We start from the raw sequence: 18356 nt of genomic DNA, 5'->3' as shown, positions 1-18356 counted from the left end.
CGTGGTGAGTGTATATAGAGCTGTTTACTGTCGAATATGGCTAACTTTGTAGGCGTTTCGGAACTCTTTGGTTTCGTTTCGTCACCACTGCTGTCAGCGTCGCAGATGCTGCCCACGCAGTTACAGATCGAACAAGACGAAATCGAGCAAGGCGATGAGGACAATCAGATTGAAATCTCGAGTGATACGTCGTCAACAGAGACGTATTACTCGGAGGAGGATAACGAAGAAGAGTGATACAGCAAGAGTGGTGTGAAGTTTGACTGTATGCGCGATTTTTTTGCATGACGTGTTCAACCACGGAAAAGTCTACCCATAGCCGTAGATTCAACACTGCCGCTCTATACGTATAAAAGCAATAGAATTACTGTTATTTTGGATCTGCAAACAATACACTTCGGTCCATCCCGATACTGGTTAGGGGCAGTTGAAGTCTCTGACTATGGTTGAAGTCTCTGATCGTGATGACGTGTCATCATCACAAATCATCGTCACAAGCATCAACAACGCGTTTCAGCCGTTATACAGGCAAAATTGATATGTATACGTAGCTACCGACGAAAACAATGGACGACGGTATATTTTTTGTGTTCTGGTGCGCTTGTGGCTAACCTTTTGGCAATCTTGTTGGCTACAATCATGGATTTGATGATTGACCATCATATGACGACACGATTAAGATCTATTGCGCGCGAACGCACGATGAAAATTTGGATTGCTTGCTGATGTTCAATATTGGCAGCAAATCCTCCCTTTTATAGTTCGATATCGTCAAATATATGCTCTGTCCCATCAAAGTTGACGAACGAATGGCGGAAATGGCCCTCGATCTGGGGTAGACGATACCCAATCTCCATAGCGCAGTCACGTAGATATTCCATGAAATCCCGAGTGTCATTCTCATCGTTGTTCCACTTCGAATACGTCTTCCTGATGTATCGCTTTAGATCGCCGAAGTACTCTTCGATGGGGTTGAAGTCTGGTGAATACGGAGGCAGAAACTCGAGATGGACACCTGATACCCGGCATAAACCCTCGATTTCAGGTATACGATGGCAGGAGAGGTTATCCATAACGATGACAGAGTTTGGCTCTGGAAAACGCCCACATTTCGGGATAAGGCACTCCTGTAGCCAACGAAAGAACCCATCGCCGTCAGTCGTACCATAATACGTAGTCAAGTGTAGGATACCGCTCAACGTGAGGGCTGGCAGGATCTGTACGCGAGAGTTCTGAAACCGATCAATCTCTGCAGTTCGAAACGCAGCAAGCCCTTTCGGCGCCCATCCAGTCCTCCGTATCCCAGTATCCTTATTGACGCCGGATTCGTCGACGAATACCAGCTGGTCGGGGCGATATCGTCGTATACGGTACAAGTACTCGTATCGTAGTTCGTCACTTCGCTGAGCAGCAATAATCTTGGACTTCTTGTTCGTCCAGCCAGCTGAGTTTAACTGTCGACTGATTGCAGAACGACTGATCTGGATCTCGAAGGCTTCAAATAGGAAATCTTGCATCTCTTCAAGAGATAGATCGCTGCGGTACTGCAGTAGTTCAAGAAGCTCTGTACGATGCCATATTTCCATCTTTTGTCGACTCTGGCGGCACCTCTTATATCTCTGCACTTCGCCAGTGATATTACGTCGTGATCTATGTCGTCGAATCGTTCGTTCGGTACAGCCAACGATACTTGCCAGCTCGTGGGTCTTTTGGTCTTCGAATGGCAGTATCATCGCGATCGTCGATAGCTGTAGATTCGATATTCTGGGCGCCATTGTATCGTCGTCGTCGCCCGGCGTCTTTCTCGATGTATCTGATATAATAAACCACGGACATGTACTGACCAGCGGCAAACTGTAAGTAACAGGGCACAATCTATACAGCAGTAGACTCTTGCTCAATATCGTGAACAAGCTGAGCTATCAGGAGAGTCATTAATCCTGTTGACTGCCAAAGCATTTGCTCTGAAGAACCGTATCAAGCCCCTTGGTATGCTTATATATTACTCAGAGCCATACAAACCGTATGCTGAGTAGATATATAAAGTCATACAGCAGGTCTCTTCTTCTGTTCCTCAGCAAATGTCATCTTGATCTCTCATGACGAAAATAGACCTTTTGTTGGTCGAATGGTATGGGGATGAGGTGACTAGCTGGGTTGGCAATGCCTCGATGGGTAGATTGACTGCTACGGAAGCATGAAATACACACCTTATGTCTCTATCGTGTAGTTATACGTTTGAATACTACTGGGACTATAGTGATTGACGGCAATTGAGGTGTTGGTGATGACTTTGACGCGTTTTGCGTGCGATGCAGAGAAATGCGCGTCACAGCGTAAAATTGGCTTTTTTTCATGTTTTTGCATAAGCGGGGAAAAAAAAGGGGGGCGGACGCTGTCAACGCAACGGAGTGTATCTAGCGTCGCAGCCCGTGATTCTTTCTCGATCTTCGTCATGTCGCTCGCCCGCCACGCGCTGCTCTCAAGCCTCTCGCTCGTTTGAAGGCTCACTCTCCTCCAATCCTGACATCCTGCGCGATCGATCCCAAAGATGCGTTGCACTTCAGTTTCGGCCGTGCTCTTCGCGGCTGGTGCCTCTGCCGCCGCTGTCAAGGCAAAGGCCGCATCCAGCACCGTCGGTTGGGAGACGGCCTACACCGCGACCGGCACTGCTGCGGTCTACGCCGCGGCCGCGACGGCCAAGACGAGCAGCCCGACCAGCAAGGTCAAGGGCAAGGCCTTCGATCGCTTCGTCGTGATCTGGAACGAGAACACCGACTATGAGAAGGCCGCTGGTGATCGTGAGTCTTTGTTATTCTCGGATACCTAATGACACATATCTAACATGTTGCAGCCAACTTGGCGTGGCTCGCCTCCAAGGGCATCCTCCTGGAGAACAACTTCGCCGTCACGCACCCCTCGGAGCCCAACTACTTCGCCTCCGTCTGCGGCGACTACCTCGGCATGCAAAACGACGACTTCAACCGCGCCGACCGCAACGTCTCGACGGTCTTCGACCTGCTCGACACCAAGGGCATCTCCTGGGCGTCGTACCAGGAGGACATGCCCTTCTCCGGCTTCGAGGGCATGGCCTGGGTGAACCGCCAGAACGGCGCCAACGACTACGTACGCAAGCACAACCCGCCCATCTTCTTCGACAGCGTCACCCGCTCCGAGCAGCGCCTGTCGCAGATCAAGAACATCTCCATGACCAACACCGCCGCCTCCATGTTCCACCGCGACCTCAAGGACAACAAGCTGCCGCAGTGGATGTTCATCACGCCCAACATGACCTCCGACGGCCACGACACCTCCGTTACCGTCGCCGGCAAGTGGACGCGCAACTTCCTTGAGCCGCTGCTCAACGACAAGAACTTCATGAGCAACACCCTCGTGCTGATCACCTTCGACGAGAACGAGACGTACACGCACCAGAACCGCATCATGGGCATCCTGCTCGGCGACGCGGTGCCCGCGGACAAGGTCGGCTCCAAGGACGCCAACTTCTACAACCACTACTCGGAGCTCGCGACCGTGCAGGCCAACTGGGACCTGCCCACGCTCGGCCGCTGGGACGTCGGCGCCAACGTGTTCCAGGTCGTCGCCGACAAGACCAAGAGCGTCATCCGCCAGTGGAGCGACGCGTCCGCGACGCCCGACCGCTTCTGGAACCAGTCCTACGCCGGCTTCTTCAACACCAAGGCGCCGAAGCGCTACCCCAAGCCCAACCTGGCCCTGGAAAAGAACGCTGCTGGTCGCAAGATCCTCGACATTGTGAAGAAGACGTGGGAGAAGAGCTGCGCGCCTACGTACTACGAGGACACCATCCACGTGCCCGATGGCCTCAACCCTCCCGCCGGATACGCGGCCTAATAGCATAATGTCTTTTTGGCTTCGGTCATTGTAAATATCGTAGTCGTCAATAATACATAGACAGTAAACATTCTGGTCGCAAACACCACCGCGTCCCCCTCATTTGCCCCCCTCAGTTGACATGCGAACCGTGACGGGCAAACATGCAAGCTCGCAGCAAGTGACCCCAGTGATCGGCCCCATCCCGGCCTCGCACAACAAAACAGCCAGCCAACCAGCCGCTCGCACGAGTCGTTTCCTCCGAGGGTTGCAGACTAAGATGTCGTGTGATGTCGTCGACCTGCCCCACGAGGGAAGGCACTTCATGCCCGGCGAAGAGAGCAGGGGATCAATACAAGTGGAGAGCTGAGGTGATCTTCCCCTCCCTGCCCCCCCACCCATGCATCATCCCGGTCGCCAGATTACCCTGTCAGGAAGGTGGGAAATCAGAAATGCTTGATTGGACGAGTGACAGGGGACATTTTCCCCCGAAGCCCACCCACGTGGGTGATTCTTGGCATCGCTGCTGGGCGAAAGCTTGGCCCTTCTGCTTTCCCATGAATCCATGAATATGTTTCCTTCTCCGCAGAAACAATTGTTGTAGAGGAACTAGCGATTTTCAGTCGATCCACCGCAAAGAAACTTTGCTTCGCCTCGCGGCATCGCATATCCGGATTGCTGATGTCGGTCGGGTCTGCCGTTTCCTCCCCGATCGCTCACCGAGGAGCCACTAGGAGGGCTAAATTTAGGGTGAAAGAGATACCTACGGTGTTGGTAGATGTTTAGTGGTGAGGGGTAGGCAAGAACCTGGTCCAGAACGGTGAAGGCGGCGGACCTGTGTCTTCGGCGTCTCCATCCGATCGCCAAGCTTCGGTCCCTCCACGTCCTTCCAAATCACCCATTGCTGAGACCCGTCCTCCCGCGTTCTTTGACAGCTCCTTGGCATTCTGGGCATTTTGACGACTTCCACCGTGCTCGTCCACCGTCCATCATCTTCGTCGGAACGACACGATAACCATGTCCCATGGTCCATGAACAAGGCAACTGCTCATCCATCACATTCCCGCCGTTGGATCCTCAAACCAAAGTCTCAAACCTCGCAACACACAAAATGGCGTCCCAAAACCTCGCCCGCTTCCTTGCAGACTTCACCCTCGGCTTCTCAGACGGCCTCACCGTCCCCTTCGCCCTGACGGCCGGTCTCAGCTCCCTCGGCCGCAGCGAGACGGTCATCTACGCCGGGCTCGCGGAGCTGTGCGCGGGATGCATCAGCATGGGCATCGGCGGGTACCTGGCCGCCCGCGACGCCTCGCGCGAAACGCTACGGTCGGGTTCTTCGCTGGAGGAGGAGGAGGAACAAGGCATGCTGCTCGCAGAGCGTCGTAGCGAGGAAGATGTCGCCGAGAATGAGGAGAAAAGCGGCCCGAGGAGGGTGGAGGAGGCTGAGGAGGATGTGCGGAGATATCTCCAACCTCTCAACCTACCAGACGCCACCGTCGCGACGGTGCTTGAGGCGATCAACTCGCAACCAGAAGGCTCGAGATGGGCATCCAAGAGGATACGAAGTTCGCAATCATCTCTCGCCAGCGACACACCTGCCACCGAACAAAATTCTTCGCTTGTATCGCCCGTGTTCTCGGGCATGTCCATCTCGCTGGGCTACCTGTGCGGCGGCCTCATGCCTCTGCTGCCCTACTTCATCGCGCCGAACGTGGGACAGGGTCTGAGGTGGAGCATCGCCATCTGCCTTGTCGCATTGTTGGCCTTTGGCGCGGGCAAGAGCTGGGCTCTAGGGACGAGGGACGGGTCTTGGAGGCGGTGTCTGTGGGAGGGCGTGCAGATGGCCTTCTTCGGGTCCTGCGCGGCTGGGGCGGCTGTTTTATGCGTGATGCTGGTGAATGAGCGAGTTAGTTAAGGGGTCGTATGAGTCTTGAATAATGATACCATGTCTTTTTTCAAATCTGCGGCGTCTTTTGATTACTCATGATGCATCAGTAGACAAAATCCCATGCACTCATCGTGATTAGATTTCGTCGCGCCTCGACTCAGTATCGATTGATGAGTAATGAGATCACCTTGAAGGACGTTTGTTTTTCCACATCTCGCCCGTTGAAGAATTACTTAAGCTATTTCAGAATGCAGGTTGAGCGTTGGAGTCGCGCTAGGTGTGGATTAGGTCTGGTCTTGGCGATTAGTGAACACAGATTCCCGCCTCGGGCCACGAGTGATCAGTAAACTGTCTAGCATTAAACTGTCTAGCATGATCAAGCGGGTCAACGAAAGACGACATGATGGATCTTACAAATCAATCGAAAAAAAGAGAAAGGATGCAGTAGTGCTCAGGAGAAAAGCGTCAATGAGTAGTGAAGTTCGTGTTGACTCTCGAGTGCATGAATGGTGGGTGGTTGGTTCGGTCGAAGGTTGCAAGTTTGAGCACAACGCTTGAAGTGACTTGCAGCCACAGGCTCTGTCAAGAGCAGGGGTGATTAGCGCAGAGCTTATGGACTACAGTCTATACCACGACCCAAAACTCCGCATGTTCATGGATCACTAAATGCGGGTTTGCTCATACCAATGGACATTTTACACTTGATGAGATGAATATGTCAGCTCTTTCCATCTACATCGGCAATTATGGAACCAATCCGTCTTTCCGTCTCTCGGTTGTCACTATTGAAGACAAAAATCATTAGTCCTTCCCACGTTCATCAGTCCGGGATTTGCGTGACCGTCATACCTCGTAAACATCGATGGCCAGATTTCCGGAACTACCACAAGCCCGAAGTCCTCATATCAGGTAGCATCGTGCAATTCAACTGAAGGCCAAGTCACTTGGAAATGATAACAGCAGCGAATACGCGGAGTTCAGCTCTTGCACGTCAGGCTTTTGATCCCAGCCGCGTTGTGGTTGATTAATGATCACTATCCCTCCTTCTCAGCTGCCCGTACCTTGATTCAAACTCCGCCTAGACCCGCTCCGAAACAGTAATGATGGCATTACGCCAGATTATCAATCTTCTCCACTATCATCTTCGGCGCCGAGAGAAGTGCGCCATGTATGTCGTCCTGCGTAGCGGAAGAGGTTTCGTGTAAGTGTGGAAGCTTCCATGATGGTGTCTTCGATTGCAAATCCCCAGACGTCCATACCAACTTCGAGATGTATATAAGATTCCCAATTTGATACCATTTCAGACGAAAGACACTTCCATCAACACATCAAAGTTCATCTCAACCTCAGCCACACACTCTTCAAGTATCCCACCAACAAACAAACAACACTCACAGCCCACCATGTCCGCCAACCAAACCTACCTCATCACCGGCGCCAACCGCGGCATCGGCAAGGGCTTCGTCACCGCCCTCCTCGCTCGCCCCTCCACCACCGTCATCGCCGGCGTCCGCGATCCCTCCTCTTCCTCATCCAAAGCCCTCGCCTCCCTTCCCAAGGGCGCCTCCTCCACCCTCATCCTCGTCAAGATCGACTCCTCCGTCGACACCGACCCCGCCGCCGCCATCGCCACCCTCCAGGACGAGCACGCCATCACCGCCATCGACACCGTCATCGCCAACGCCGGCATCTCCCACACCTCCGGCCCCGTGCGCGAGACCACCTCAGCGCCGGCACTGGACCACTTCCGCGTGAACTCCATCGCGCCCCTCCTCCTCTTCGCCGCCACCGCCCCGCTGCTGCGCAAGAGCGCCAACCCGGTCTTCGTGGCGATCTCCTCGGCCATTGGGAGCGTCGGCATGCAGGAGACCCTGGCGAAGCTGTTCCCGCCCGGCGTGGGGCTGAGCCCGTACGGCGCGAGCAAGGCGACGCTGAACTGGCTGGTGAAGCGGCTGAGCGTGGAGGAGGAGTGGGTGACGGCGTTTGTGTTCCATCCGGGCTTGGTGGAGACGGATATGTCGGCGGCGCTGGCGGAGAAGAATGGGGTTGCGGATGCGAAGAGTTTGGGGGCGATTACGGTCGAGACGAGCGTGGGCGGGATGGTGAAGGTGATTGATGAGGCGACGAAGGAGGTTAGTGGGAAGTTCAAGAATTATGATGGGACTGATTTGCCGTGGTAGAGGGGGCTTTGGGTATCTATATAGAAGTCGGGGAAGGACTTTGGTTGGTATAGAATATGGTTGTGAAGTAGGCAAGACGTAGATATATGAGATGTGGTTTCTGTACGTTCAGGTGAATACGCTGGATGAATACTTGTGGCGTAGACCTAGCATCGAGCGTCTTATCCATTACCGCTTCGTTGTTATTAAGGCCGAATTATATACATGAAAATTTCCAGCTCGTTTATATTAAACTAGTGTCTCTCCCGGTGGCCGCGCAAGGCGGCAAGCCGCTTAAAAGGCACGCCTGGTCTTGTTCTTGCCAGCGTAAAACTCCTCGGTCCACGTCTTCAGCTGCTCAATCTCAGAAGTGATGACAGCCTTCATGTCGGCATTTACGTCGCCGTTCCTCATGAGCAGATCGTTGCAGTGGCGGGAGCCGGGGATGAGATGGACCGGCGCGCCGGGGCGGGACTGGAGTGGGCCGCCGGGACGGAGCTCGCTGGAGACGGAGGCGGAACGCCAGGGGTCGAATTCACTGCGAGGGTGTTAGTCGATGTCATGACGGACCGAAAGGGTCTCGGCTTACCCGTTCGACCACACCAGGCGAGTGGTGTTGGTGTAGAACCAGCCGCCAGTCGCCTTGTTCAGGTCGGCGGCGGTCTTGCCGCGGTTCGAGGCGTAGGTGAAGTCGCCTTGCGGGGGGAAGAAGAGGTCGCACTGGCGCTGGTAGTACTCGGGGGTGACGTAGCGGGAGACGATGGAGGGGCGGTCCTCAGGGGCACCACTGGGATTGGGTCAGTAACGAAGGACATCTTGGAGCAGAGGTAGGTTCTAAATACTCACGTCTGCCAGAAGAAGAAGGGCTCGTTGCAGGTCATCCAATACCAAGTGCGGCCGAAGGCGTTGTCGGCAGACCAGTCGGTGTAGATGGGACTGGTGGCGTTGTACGAGTCGAAGCAGGCGACGTTCATAGGGTCCGACCACTCATCGACGCCGTATGATGCGCAAGCTGTAATTCGGTCAGATGGGTTCGCCGACAGAGGTTTTTGGTGTACTTACTGCCTGGGAGGTACTCAGAGCTCCACCACTTGGCGTAGTTGTCGAGCGCCTTGGTGAGACCGACGCCGTTCGCGCTGGGTGCTGAGAAGTTGCCGGTGGCGCCCTCGACCGCGTCGCACATGGCGTAGAAAGTGGAGTAGCCAGAGTACAGCTGGATGGACTGCCAGTATCCGAGAGGACCAACGAGAGCACTGTGGGATATCAGCTTTGGGTCTTCTCTGGAAGGCTCAAGGGCCACCGTACCTCGCGAAGTCGTCCTTATGAGCGAGATCCTGCAGACCAAACTTCTCCTTGAGCGAGTAGATCTCGTCCTCGGTTCCGGAGGTCAGGACGGTGTCGATGTGGTCGACCATGAGGTTGAAGTCGCGGCTGCAGTTCTGGGGCATGCCGTTCTGGATCGGGAGGAAGTAGCTCCAGTAGTCGTATGTCGCCTCGACGGGCCCGCTGCTGGCGTGGTAGGCCCAGATGGTGCCCGGGGCGTACTTGGAGATGGCGGCGGCGAGGATGCCGGAGTACGATCCGCCGGTGTAGATCCAAGGCTAGAGCCGCATGTCAGTAGGCGATCCTCTTGGATGGGACGGTAAAACTTACAGCCTGGGGAGCGTTGCTGCTGTGGTTGGTGTCGAAGGGAAGGTCGACCGTGCGGGCCAGGTTTGTGAGGTCGAAGACGGCGTTCGTCATGGTATGCTGCTGGAGGTTCTTGGTGTCTTGGAGGGTGTACGGCAGAGAAGTGCCCCAATTACGGTCTGCTCTGCGTCAGTCTGGTCCATCTCGAAGTATCTGTTGACCGGGGAGGCTTACGCTCGACCATCACAACGGCACCGCCAACAGCCTTGGCAATGCTGCCCGTGAGTGCGCGGTCAGTCAGGTATCCGCTGTAAGCCTCAGCAGCAACTTCGCCGGGCGTGAAGACGATGATCTACATATTGTCAGCTAATGCGCGTCTTCGCGTGCCCATGAGCAGCTCTCACCGGCGAGCCGGGGCCCTTCCAATAGGTGCTGTTGACCCAGTACCGCTGCTGGAAGGTTCCCAATTCAGGAGCATCATGGTCGATGAGCTGCTCAAAGTACAGAGCGTCACGCTTGACGAGTCCGCCCTCGTCGTCCTCGGCCCTGAAGGGCGGCTGGATGGGCTGGAAGGCGAAATGGGCCTGGGCCGCCGTGAGGCAGCTCAACAAGGCGAGGGAGATCTTCATGGTGACAGAGACACTGCTACGGTGGCCAGGGACGAGTACACACCACGGCACGCCTACTTTGCGACTCGATCAACACAAGGGACGAGGCATCGCGGGAACGGCGGCGGGAGAGCTGCCATCTTTTAAGAGTGACACAGCATCTGGGCAAGCAGCAGACCCATCCAACATCCCGGCGAAATGAGTCCCGATATGCAAGACCCATGCATCCAGTCGCCCAAGATCGCAGCGCACGCGTCCCGTATTGCGGCCCTCGGCAGGAACAAGCTTTCCAAGCTCTCTGGGCCCCGTTGGCGGGAAGAGGGGACGACCAGCCCGATGCGATCTCGGCCGCCCATCGCGCACGCACGGATTGTCGTGATTGTAACGTTGAGGACATGAGGCCGGGGGTTGGCCTCGGCCGGGTATGGAGACGGGGGTGGTTCCTGATAGGCATTTGGGAATGGATGGATGGCAACGTTGGAGATTGGATTTGGCGTGGGATTTTGCGTGGGCCGATAGGTTAGCTCGAAGCGGAAGGTGAGCATTCGACGCTGTGGTGTGGCCCCAGGTCGGGTGGACACGCGCCGGCAGTCCGGCAGGGACTTCTGTCTCCGGTCTGTGGTCCGACCTGCGCCAACGGGAAGGTGGTTCGGATCGGCCATGTTGCTGGGAGCTTTTAGTGAGAGTGTGAGGGAGTTTGGGTTGGAACTTTTGTTCTGGACTGTGAGCCCAAAGGAGTTGGTTGAAAGAGCTGAGGCGCTACAGCATGTTTGAATAACGTAATGGTCCAAATGGTCGAAGGGAGAACTTTGACTCCGGGATACGAGATTGATGGTATGTGAGTCCATGAGGTGGGCTTATCGGAGGCTTCTGGTCGTCTTTTAGATACGATCTACGAATCGTACGCTGTTCGAAAGAGTCTTCAGAATGGCCTCCAAGTTTTCAGTCAATGGCTGCCCCAAGGCAAGTTGAGAAAAGCAAGAGATGGCCTTGTACCAGCCTGGAGAATATGAATTCGAATACACTTGTATTCGAGAGAGAATCATGAAAAATAGGGAGCATCATGGGAAACGCGCTGAAGGGCTTCAGTGTATTAAGCTCTTGTTCCTTGGTCATACTTGACTCTGTACTCGCTGTGTGTTTATTTCCGGCGCCCGTCTTCTGAACGCGGGGAATGCCCAAACAGTGATACGTCTAGAAAGCAGCAGCCAACCACCAGAAAGAACCTTCAAAGTCAAGCAAAGCTTCTAGATGAACAGAAAGCTCAACTAAGGCTCAATATGCGTATATCTCATCTTTACCTGACTTGGGCTTCGAAGTTGAATAGAGTGTCGGGAGGCCAAACTCTATGGATTCTTAGGCCTGTGCACTGAAAAGTCCAGTGAAGGCACCCCGGAACCGCCAAATTGGCCAATCACGATGCCCAAAACGTAAGCAGTCGTCCTGCAGCCTGACAATTGAGGCCGAAAGGGAACCGTCACGGGCAGCTCCACAATCCAATCCAAAGCTCCGACGACAATTCAAGACCGATTGACCAACGACGACCGAACCATTCGCCCATCACAAAACCCCCAATTGCCGTCACAATGGCCGGAGACTTCGAACCCAGGGGTCCGTTCCTCCGCCATCATGCTACACACTGCGCAGACATGCTGACCCTTTTCTGCAGAGACGCCCCGCGAGGAGATGCGGGACGCCAAACTCCCCCTCGCCTACCGCGACAGCTGCGCCCACCTCCTCATCCCCCTCAACCGCTGCCGCACCGATACCTTCTACCTGCCGTGGAAGTGCAATGTTCGTTCACCCCCGTGATGCCGTCGTCGTTCCCGGCGCTGCCCGAACCCGGCCTCGAGAGGCCACCCGACGGACCGAACGCTCTGCTAACCCATGATTCCCCACGGCTAGGACGAGCGCCACAGCTACGAGAAGTGCCAGTACGTCGAGTTCAAGAAGCGTGTCGCCAAGATGAACGAGCTCCGCGCGGAGAAGGGTACGAGAAGCAACTGAAGGGTCCAACAAAGACAGCCCGGGGCGGCCGCGTCTGTGTATATAACCTGTGACATTGGAGGGCCACGGCAAAAGGGTCGAAAATGGGGACTTGGACTTGCCGCGAGGGTCATAGAACGAGGCCGAATTCACGTTATTGCGAATGACAACTGCGTTTTACTTCGACCTGGGCAGACTGCGACGACGAAGGACACTACGATCGGGCATTGCAGACGGAGGTGGAAACGACTAGAGTTTGGCCCTTGGTGGCATCACTGGGCAAACTTTGGAACACATCGTGGGTTAAGTGTGGGCGACAGAGGCGAGGGACTTGATTCGCTCTGTTCCGTTGAAATCCGGGAAAAGGCACCCACGAAAGTCATCATGTCACCGTTCCGCATCCAGTTAAGCCCTGGCCCAAGACTAGCGACAAGACATTATATTTCATTAACGTTAAGTTGACAATGCTGAGTAGGTTCTATGGTACAGCCAATATGACAATGCTCCTCCTCAATTATGCGCCTTTGTACGATGCAAATAGCCCAGCAACCGCTTCTTCAACACAACGCCCACCACGTTCGCTGTTTCTGGTTCAAGAATGACCAGGTAGCTCAGGCCGAGCTTCCCAAACATCTCAAGGACATGCTCCATCGGCGCCTCGGCGCTCACTGTCAACGGTGTCCGGTCAACCAAGTCCACCATGATCCCCGAACGCAGATCAATCTCCTCAGCCTCTCCGCGGACTTGGAGAACCGCCTCCAGCTCCGCTTGAGGCAAGTACCCAAACAGCAGTCCCGCCTCATTCACCAGTACAAGACCGGCATCCATCAGGCCCCTCGCCAGCAGCTTCTGCAGCTTGTCGGCCAGCACGTCTTGACGCACGCGGTACTCTCTGCCCGTGCGCAGAGTGATCTCTTCCATCGTCTCAGGGGAAGGAATCAGCTCGCGCGCGGTTGCTTCCCGGTGCTTGACGACCTCGTATGCCTGCTCAGCCTCGAGGAACGGGTGTCCCAACAAGTGCTGCGACAGCTCGTACACCGACTCGGCAGAGATGGCGTCCGCAACCCACTTGGCGGTGAGGATGGCGCACATCGAGGCCGGGATGAACGTCACCTCGCCCGTCAACTCGAACATGATGACGGCCAAACTCACCGTCATCCTGCACACGCCGGCGAGGAACGCAGCAGCCCCGACCATGGCGAATATGCCCGGCGATATACCGTCGACGAACTGCCCGACCAATCGCCCAAACAGCGCGCCGGCATTCAGCGCCGGGATGATGATTCCAGACGGCACTTTGCACCCGGAAGTGATGGTCGTCAACGCCAGCTTGGCCAGCGTCCCGCTCGCGAGCGAGAGTATGTACCCCGTCCTGTCTGACCTCTGCTCCTGCTCGCACACCCACTTGCCCTCCGGGTCTTCGCAGTTGACCAGCAGTTTCGAGAGAGCGACGTCGCCGGTGTCCCGGGTGAGAGCGTTTGGAAACTGCAGCAGTGCGGTTACCAGCACGACGCCACAGAGCTCCAGCACGGGGTGATTTTTCACGATTTCGCATCTGCGAAAAGTCTTGGACCAGGAGTAGTTTGCTCGACCAAACACTCCGCCGAAAACGCCGCCACACACGCCCAGGAAGACGAAGACGAGATAGTGCACGGGTTCGTGGTCAACGCCGAAATTCGTCTCGAACAGCACCAGCTTCCCGCCGCCCGTCGGGTTCAGCGCCTTGAGCGCGATGGCCGCGACCAGCGAACACAGAAACGCCCTCCACATCACACGACGAGGGAAGTACGTGCTGATTTCCTAGTCGTCGGGGTCAGCCAATACGACATCAACAACACAAACAGCAGCATATCAAACATACCTCGTAACTGAACAGCACACCACCAATCGGCGCGCCGAACGCCACAGACATGCCCGCCGAGCACGCCACGCTCAGCATCTCGCGCAGCTTGCGCGGGCTGTCCCGGTACTTGGGGAACCAGTTGGCCACGAGCCACCCGACACACGTCGAGATGTGCACGAACGGGCCCTCCTTGCCCAGGCACATGCCCGTCGACACCGCGAAGGTCGCCCCGACGGCCTTGACGAGCAGCACCCGCAGGCTGAGGAAGCGCGGGATCGCGAAGCCCGAGACGATGCTCTTGATTTCGGGGATCCCGCTGCCCGCGGCCATGTACATCGTCTTCGTGCTGCCTTCTCCATCCTCTGTGGCCGCTGTTGGGAGGGACGCTTTCGTCGTCATCGTCACGTTGCCCGCGATGGCGCCGAAGAGCAGCGCGACGAGGACGTAGACGGCGTATGCAGCGGGAGACACGCCCTCACCACCGCCCGTGACCCAGGGCCTCCATGCCTCGCACACCCCCAACCTGGGCGTGCCTCTACAGCACCTCCCGCGGTCGAGGAACACGTTGCCGCGGCAGTACCCCTCCTTCCAGTCGGCCGTCGTCGCCATGGACACGTCGACGACGTACGCCACGAGGGCGGTCAGCACCCCGATCAGCGCCGCGGCGATCCAGCCCTCGGCTCGGTCGATGCAGCGGCGGAGGCGGCCCCGGAGGCCCGGCAGGCGATCGAGGCGGCGCGCGCGCGAGGAAGATTCCGTGAGGCCGCGCAGCCAGTCGATTGTCGCATAGTTGCTGTACGGCAGGCGGTCACCTTGGGAAGGTGATTGGCCCAGGGCGTAGTCTGCCTTGGAGATGAGGGACAGCGTCGAAGGCGAGGAGAGCGGCGGCGGTGGCCGGGTAGAGATTCTGCTTTGGGATGTTGTCGAGAGGAGGGGGCTTGATTCGTCGGGCTCCGGGTCGTCGGAGGCCATTTCTAGAGGGTTCATGGTTGCGGTTGCATTTGTTGTAGGGATAGATTATCACACACTTTCTGTCCAAGACTCTTGGCACGCATCTTTTTTAGAAACGAGGTTTGAACATGGTCAATATAAAGGACGGTGTCCACGGAAGCAGGATTCAAGAGCCCCACGCACTAAAAGAAAGGAAGCTCGCCTCCCGCCCCGAGTGATTCCAGATTAGCGACCCGCGGAGACATGATACACGGAATGACGCGCGTGGGTGTGGTGTCGGGGCCAGATTAAGGGAGGGCGGGAGGACCAAGATTAAAGTATCGGTCGGATCTCGTGGGCCACTCGGTCTGAGGACCGGCCGTTGGGCGATTGTGCAAAATAGAGCTCGGGCCGTCACCGCATGCCTCCGAGGTTTGGTTGCTGGTGGTGTGCTCTAGAAGTGGCGGTATCATGCGCTTTTTCTTAATGGTGTCCCGAGCCGTCTGGTGGTCCGGCGCCGCGACTGATCCCCCCCAAGCGTGGTAAGCGTAGCGGTCAGCAGAGGCACTCTCCCCCCTCCGCTCCGCCCTTTATATGGTCTTTGCTCGTTGGGCTCCGCGGAGTCGAAAAAATCACGGGGCGGTTTGGGTAAGGTGGAGGTAGTTGATGATGGGTCAGATAGTTGGGACGAAGAAGTTCGGAAGACGGGGGAGAGCGGTGAAGGGCGAGGTGGGAGATGGCCAAAACCACCACACTTGGGCGAGTCATTTCCATCATGGGATTTTGAGAAAGACGATTTGAGTTGGATCAGCTGTTTGGTAATTTCTCTTTTGATTTTTTGATTTTTGATGGGAAGTGTGTTTTTGCTGGTGGGTATTCCAGCTATGTAGGGGGGTATCTACACTAGATGTACAGAAGAAAGTATGCTATGCTATCCCGGGGAAGACGTGACGCCAATCTCTTGGGGGGTTCTGAATGAGTGTGTGTGCGCGTATTTTTTCGCAGTTGGAAATCTTTCGTCGTCATGCCAAAAACATGGGTTCTGGACGCCGCCGCTCCGAAAATAACGCCAGATATTATGAGAGAAACGCCGTCAGGTGTGCCAGCACTGACTAGACATGCTGTCAACTCTTTGTGAACCGGTTGTTGTTACAAAATTTCCCGCGCTTCCTTCCCAGTCTATACATTAAATGAGTGACAATGTTGTTGTTTTTGTTGTTTTGTGTTCTTTTTTTTCGGTTGCGTTGGGTTTTGCGTGCCTCAGCAGGTGACCTTGACCATCGGCTCCCACGGCCGGGCGGTGTTCCAGAGGTAGGTGTCCGGGGGCAGCCCGTCGTCGGAGGCGAACATGTACTTCACGAACACGGGAGCCACCTCGGAGGGCAGGGGCGGGAGGTAGTCCCGCCTGTCGTCGACGTCCATCTCGTAGTCGTACCCGATGAGCCCGTCGTCCTCGTACGCGCCCACACCGCTCGCGCGGCCGAAGCTGAGGTCGTCGAAGCTGAAGTCGATGCCGAAATCGCGGAAGTCGAGGTCGAAGCTCAGCTCCTCGCGGGCGCTGATCTCGTCCAGGGTGAGGGTGGCGAGGCGGTCCATGAAGGCGTCGACGTTGCGCTCGTAGGCGTCCGGGTCGCTGAGGGGCGCGACGTCGTTGACGACGACCTGCAGCCGGACGGTCTGGATGTCGATGACGAGGCGGTCGACCATGGAGGGGAAGCCGTAGGAGGCGCCGGCGGAGAGGAGCCAGGACTCGCGGGCGCGGTCGCCGTTGGAGGAGGCGTCGTACCAGACGGCGGTGCCGGTGGCGGAGGTGTCGCGGAGGATGAGGCGGCGCTCGGCGTCGAAGGTGATGGTGCAGTGGCGCGGGGCGATGCCCGGGAGGGAGGGGAGGAGGATGTCGGCTCCGGGGTCGGTGCCGAGGACGAAGCCGGTGTGGTTTTTGGGCGGGTTGGTGAAGGAGAGCTCGAGGGCCGGACGGGGTTTGGAGGTGGATGTGGTGGTGGGTGAGGTGGTCTTGTTGAGGAGGAGGGGGTTGATTGTGGTGTTTTCTGGGTTGGGTGTCGGTAGGGGCTCGAAGGAGGAGGGGATGGCGGCGATGCGGCGGTTGGTGTTTTCGGGCAGGCGGACGGCCTCGAGGGCGGGCTGGTTTGTTGATGTGGGCAGCAGCCAGGCGATTACGTTGTTGTGATCCATTGTGTGTGGTGGTGGTGTGGTGTGATGTGTGGTGATGGTGTTTGAAGAACGATGAACTGAAGTTGGCGCCGGTGAAGTGAAAGTACAGATTGAAGTGAACAGCGAAAGTGTGTGTAAGACGATATTAATGAGTGCAGATGAGAACGAGGTGGTATGTTGTATAGTATCGTATGTGGTTGTCTATCGTTGCTCCGAATAGACCTTGCCAGGAACCCTTTTCTCAGGTCCTTTGAATGAACGTTTGATTAAGTGTTGTTGTATGAGTTTGCTAGGTTCTTACTAGTCGAGATTGGAAAACGGAGGGGAGAAAAGGTGACAGACGGAAGGAAGTCACTAGATCTTCTTATACACACCAGTAAGAGAGACTGGGGGTTGGACAGTTGGCGATGTTTTTGTGCGCCAGGTGCGTCTTGCAAGGGAGTGAGCGAAAGCCTCCACTGGACGACGGCAGCGTGTGCTGTTGTTGGCCACTCGAGCCAGAAAACAAGAAATCGACAACCACTCGGTTGACGGCTGCATGGTGGGACTTGAACCACCAAGGAGAATTTTTTTTCTCAGTCTGTCTGTCTGTCTTGTGTCTGCAAATGCGAAAAAAAAGTGTAAACAAAGACGGTGCCTGATGATCTCCATACCGCCGGATGGGCATGAAACGGCAAGCGCAGTAAGTGGTTGCAGGGCACCGAGAGCTGGTTGGTCTGGGTTGCCACGATGGCGTAGCGGCGCGGGAGCGCGTTGGCCAATGGATTGCGCGCCACTTGCGCGGGCTGTTGGCATGGCATCTTCGCAGACAGGCGCGGTGTGGTTGGCTTTGCAAGGGAAACGAAACGCGGGTTGGTGGTTGTTGCATGGGGGTGGTCCTTTTTTTTCCCTCCTCCTTTGCGTGAGGTGAGGTTGTGTGTGAGTCACTCAGTGACAGCGCATAGACGCGACGATGCGGGTTGATGGGTTGGTTTGCCTTTGGTTGGGCCGCGGCCGAACAGTGATTGTCATGGATGCGAGGGCCGGGGTGGGATCCACCATTGCATCGGGGGCCGCTTGGCGGGCCTCAAGTTTTCTCTGGACGGATATGAATACCGTGTCAGCAACTTTTCGACGTTCTCAACACCTTGGTGCAGTGGTGGTTTGTGTGGTCGGGAGAGGACGAAATAATGTTTCGGGAGGCCGGGATGGGGCGGCCAATTCGGGATGCAGGAACCCGCAGGAGAGGGGGGATTGGACGGGGCATCTCTATGGATGTTTCCGAATGGGCTTCCTGAGGACAGAGAGTG

General features: G+C 56.2%; 8 protein-coding genes across 8 annotated transcripts; 4 read left to right on the top strand and 4 right to left on the bottom strand.

Moving 5' to 3' along the window:
• Nucleotides 1-755: 755 nt before the first annotated feature.
• Nucleotides 756-1586, bottom strand: CGCS363_v013746 (uncharacterized protein; the record flags this gene model as incomplete). The annotated part of the gene is made up of 1 exon (XM_036645595.1): nucleotides 756-1586. The coding sequence occupies one exon, from the start codon at nucleotides 1584-1586 to the stop codon at nucleotides 756-758; it is 831 nt and encodes a 276-aa protein (XP_036489077.1).
• A 965-nt stretch (nucleotides 1587-2551) lies between these two features.
• Nucleotides 2552-3873, top strand: phoA-0 (Acid phosphatase; the record flags this gene model as incomplete). The annotated part of the gene is made up of 2 exons (XM_036645594.1): nucleotides 2552-2801; nucleotides 2855-3873. 2 exons carry the CDS (start codon nucleotides 2552-2554, stop codon nucleotides 3871-3873), a joined length of 1269 nt encoding a protein of 422 aa, XP_036489662.1.
• A 1090-nt stretch (nucleotides 3874-4963) lies between these two features.
• Nucleotides 4964-5767, top strand: cccA-0 (Vacuolar iron transporter cccA; the record flags this gene model as incomplete). Its single annotated transcript, XM_036645593.1, has 1 exon — nucleotides 4964-5767. The coding sequence occupies one exon, from the start codon at nucleotides 4964-4966 to the stop codon at nucleotides 5765-5767; it is 804 nt and encodes a 267-aa protein (XP_036489071.1).
• A 1376-nt stretch (nucleotides 5768-7143) lies between these two features.
• Nucleotides 7144-7920, top strand: Nor1-0 (Norsolorinic acid ketoreductase nor1; the record flags this gene model as incomplete). Its single annotated transcript, XM_036645592.1, has 1 exon — nucleotides 7144-7920. One exon carries the CDS (start codon nucleotides 7144-7146, stop codon nucleotides 7918-7920), a length of 777 nt encoding a protein of 258 aa, XP_036489078.1.
• A 273-nt stretch (nucleotides 7921-8193) lies between these two features.
• CGCS363_v013742 (putative extracellular serine carboxypeptidase) lies at nucleotides 8194-10157 on the bottom strand (the record flags this gene model as incomplete). The annotated part of the gene is made up of 8 exons (XM_036645591.1): nucleotides 8194-8437; nucleotides 8489-8686; nucleotides 8746-8911; nucleotides 8962-9152; nucleotides 9205-9500; nucleotides 9553-9707; nucleotides 9763-9880; nucleotides 9933-10157. The coding sequence occupies 8 exons, from the start codon at nucleotides 10155-10157 to the stop codon at nucleotides 8194-8196; spliced, it is 1593 nt and encodes a 530-aa protein (XP_036489705.1).
• A 1565-nt stretch (nucleotides 10158-11722) lies between these two features.
• CGCS363_v013741 (NADH dehydrogenase [ubiquinone] 1 beta subcomplex subunit 7) lies at nucleotides 11723-12143 on the top strand (the record flags this gene model as incomplete). The annotated part of the gene is made up of 3 exons (XM_036645590.1): nucleotides 11723-11747; nucleotides 11806-11930; nucleotides 12042-12143. The coding sequence occupies 3 exons, from the start codon at nucleotides 11723-11725 to the stop codon at nucleotides 12141-12143; spliced, it is 252 nt and encodes an 83-aa protein (XP_036489975.1).
• Nucleotides 12144-12632: 489 nt separating this feature from the next.
• Nucleotides 12633-14952, bottom strand: CLCN5 (H(+)/Cl(-) exchange transporter 5; the record flags this gene model as incomplete). Its single annotated transcript, XM_036645589.1, has 2 exons — nucleotides 12633-13922; nucleotides 13984-14952. The coding sequence occupies 2 exons, from the start codon at nucleotides 14950-14952 to the stop codon at nucleotides 12633-12635; spliced, it is 2259 nt and encodes a 752-aa protein (XP_036489507.1).
• A 1203-nt stretch (nucleotides 14953-16155) lies between these two features.
• On the bottom strand, nucleotides 16156-17088 carry CGCS363_v013739 (uncharacterized protein; the record flags this gene model as incomplete). Its single annotated transcript, XM_036645588.1, has 1 exon — nucleotides 16156-17088. The coding sequence occupies one exon, from the start codon at nucleotides 17086-17088 to the stop codon at nucleotides 16156-16158; it is 933 nt and encodes a 310-aa protein (XP_036489806.1).
• Nucleotides 17089-18356: the final 1268 nt, after the last annotated feature.

Source organism: Colletotrichum siamense (genome assembly GCF_013390195.1).
Source record: "Colletotrichum siamense strain Cg363 chromosome Unknown KSG_Cg363_contig09, whole genome shotgun sequence".
NCBI lineage: Eukaryota > Fungi > Ascomycota > Sordariomycetes > Glomerellales > Glomerellaceae > Colletotrichum > Colletotrichum siamense.
This window is presented reverse-complemented; position numbering and strand designations above follow the sequence as displayed.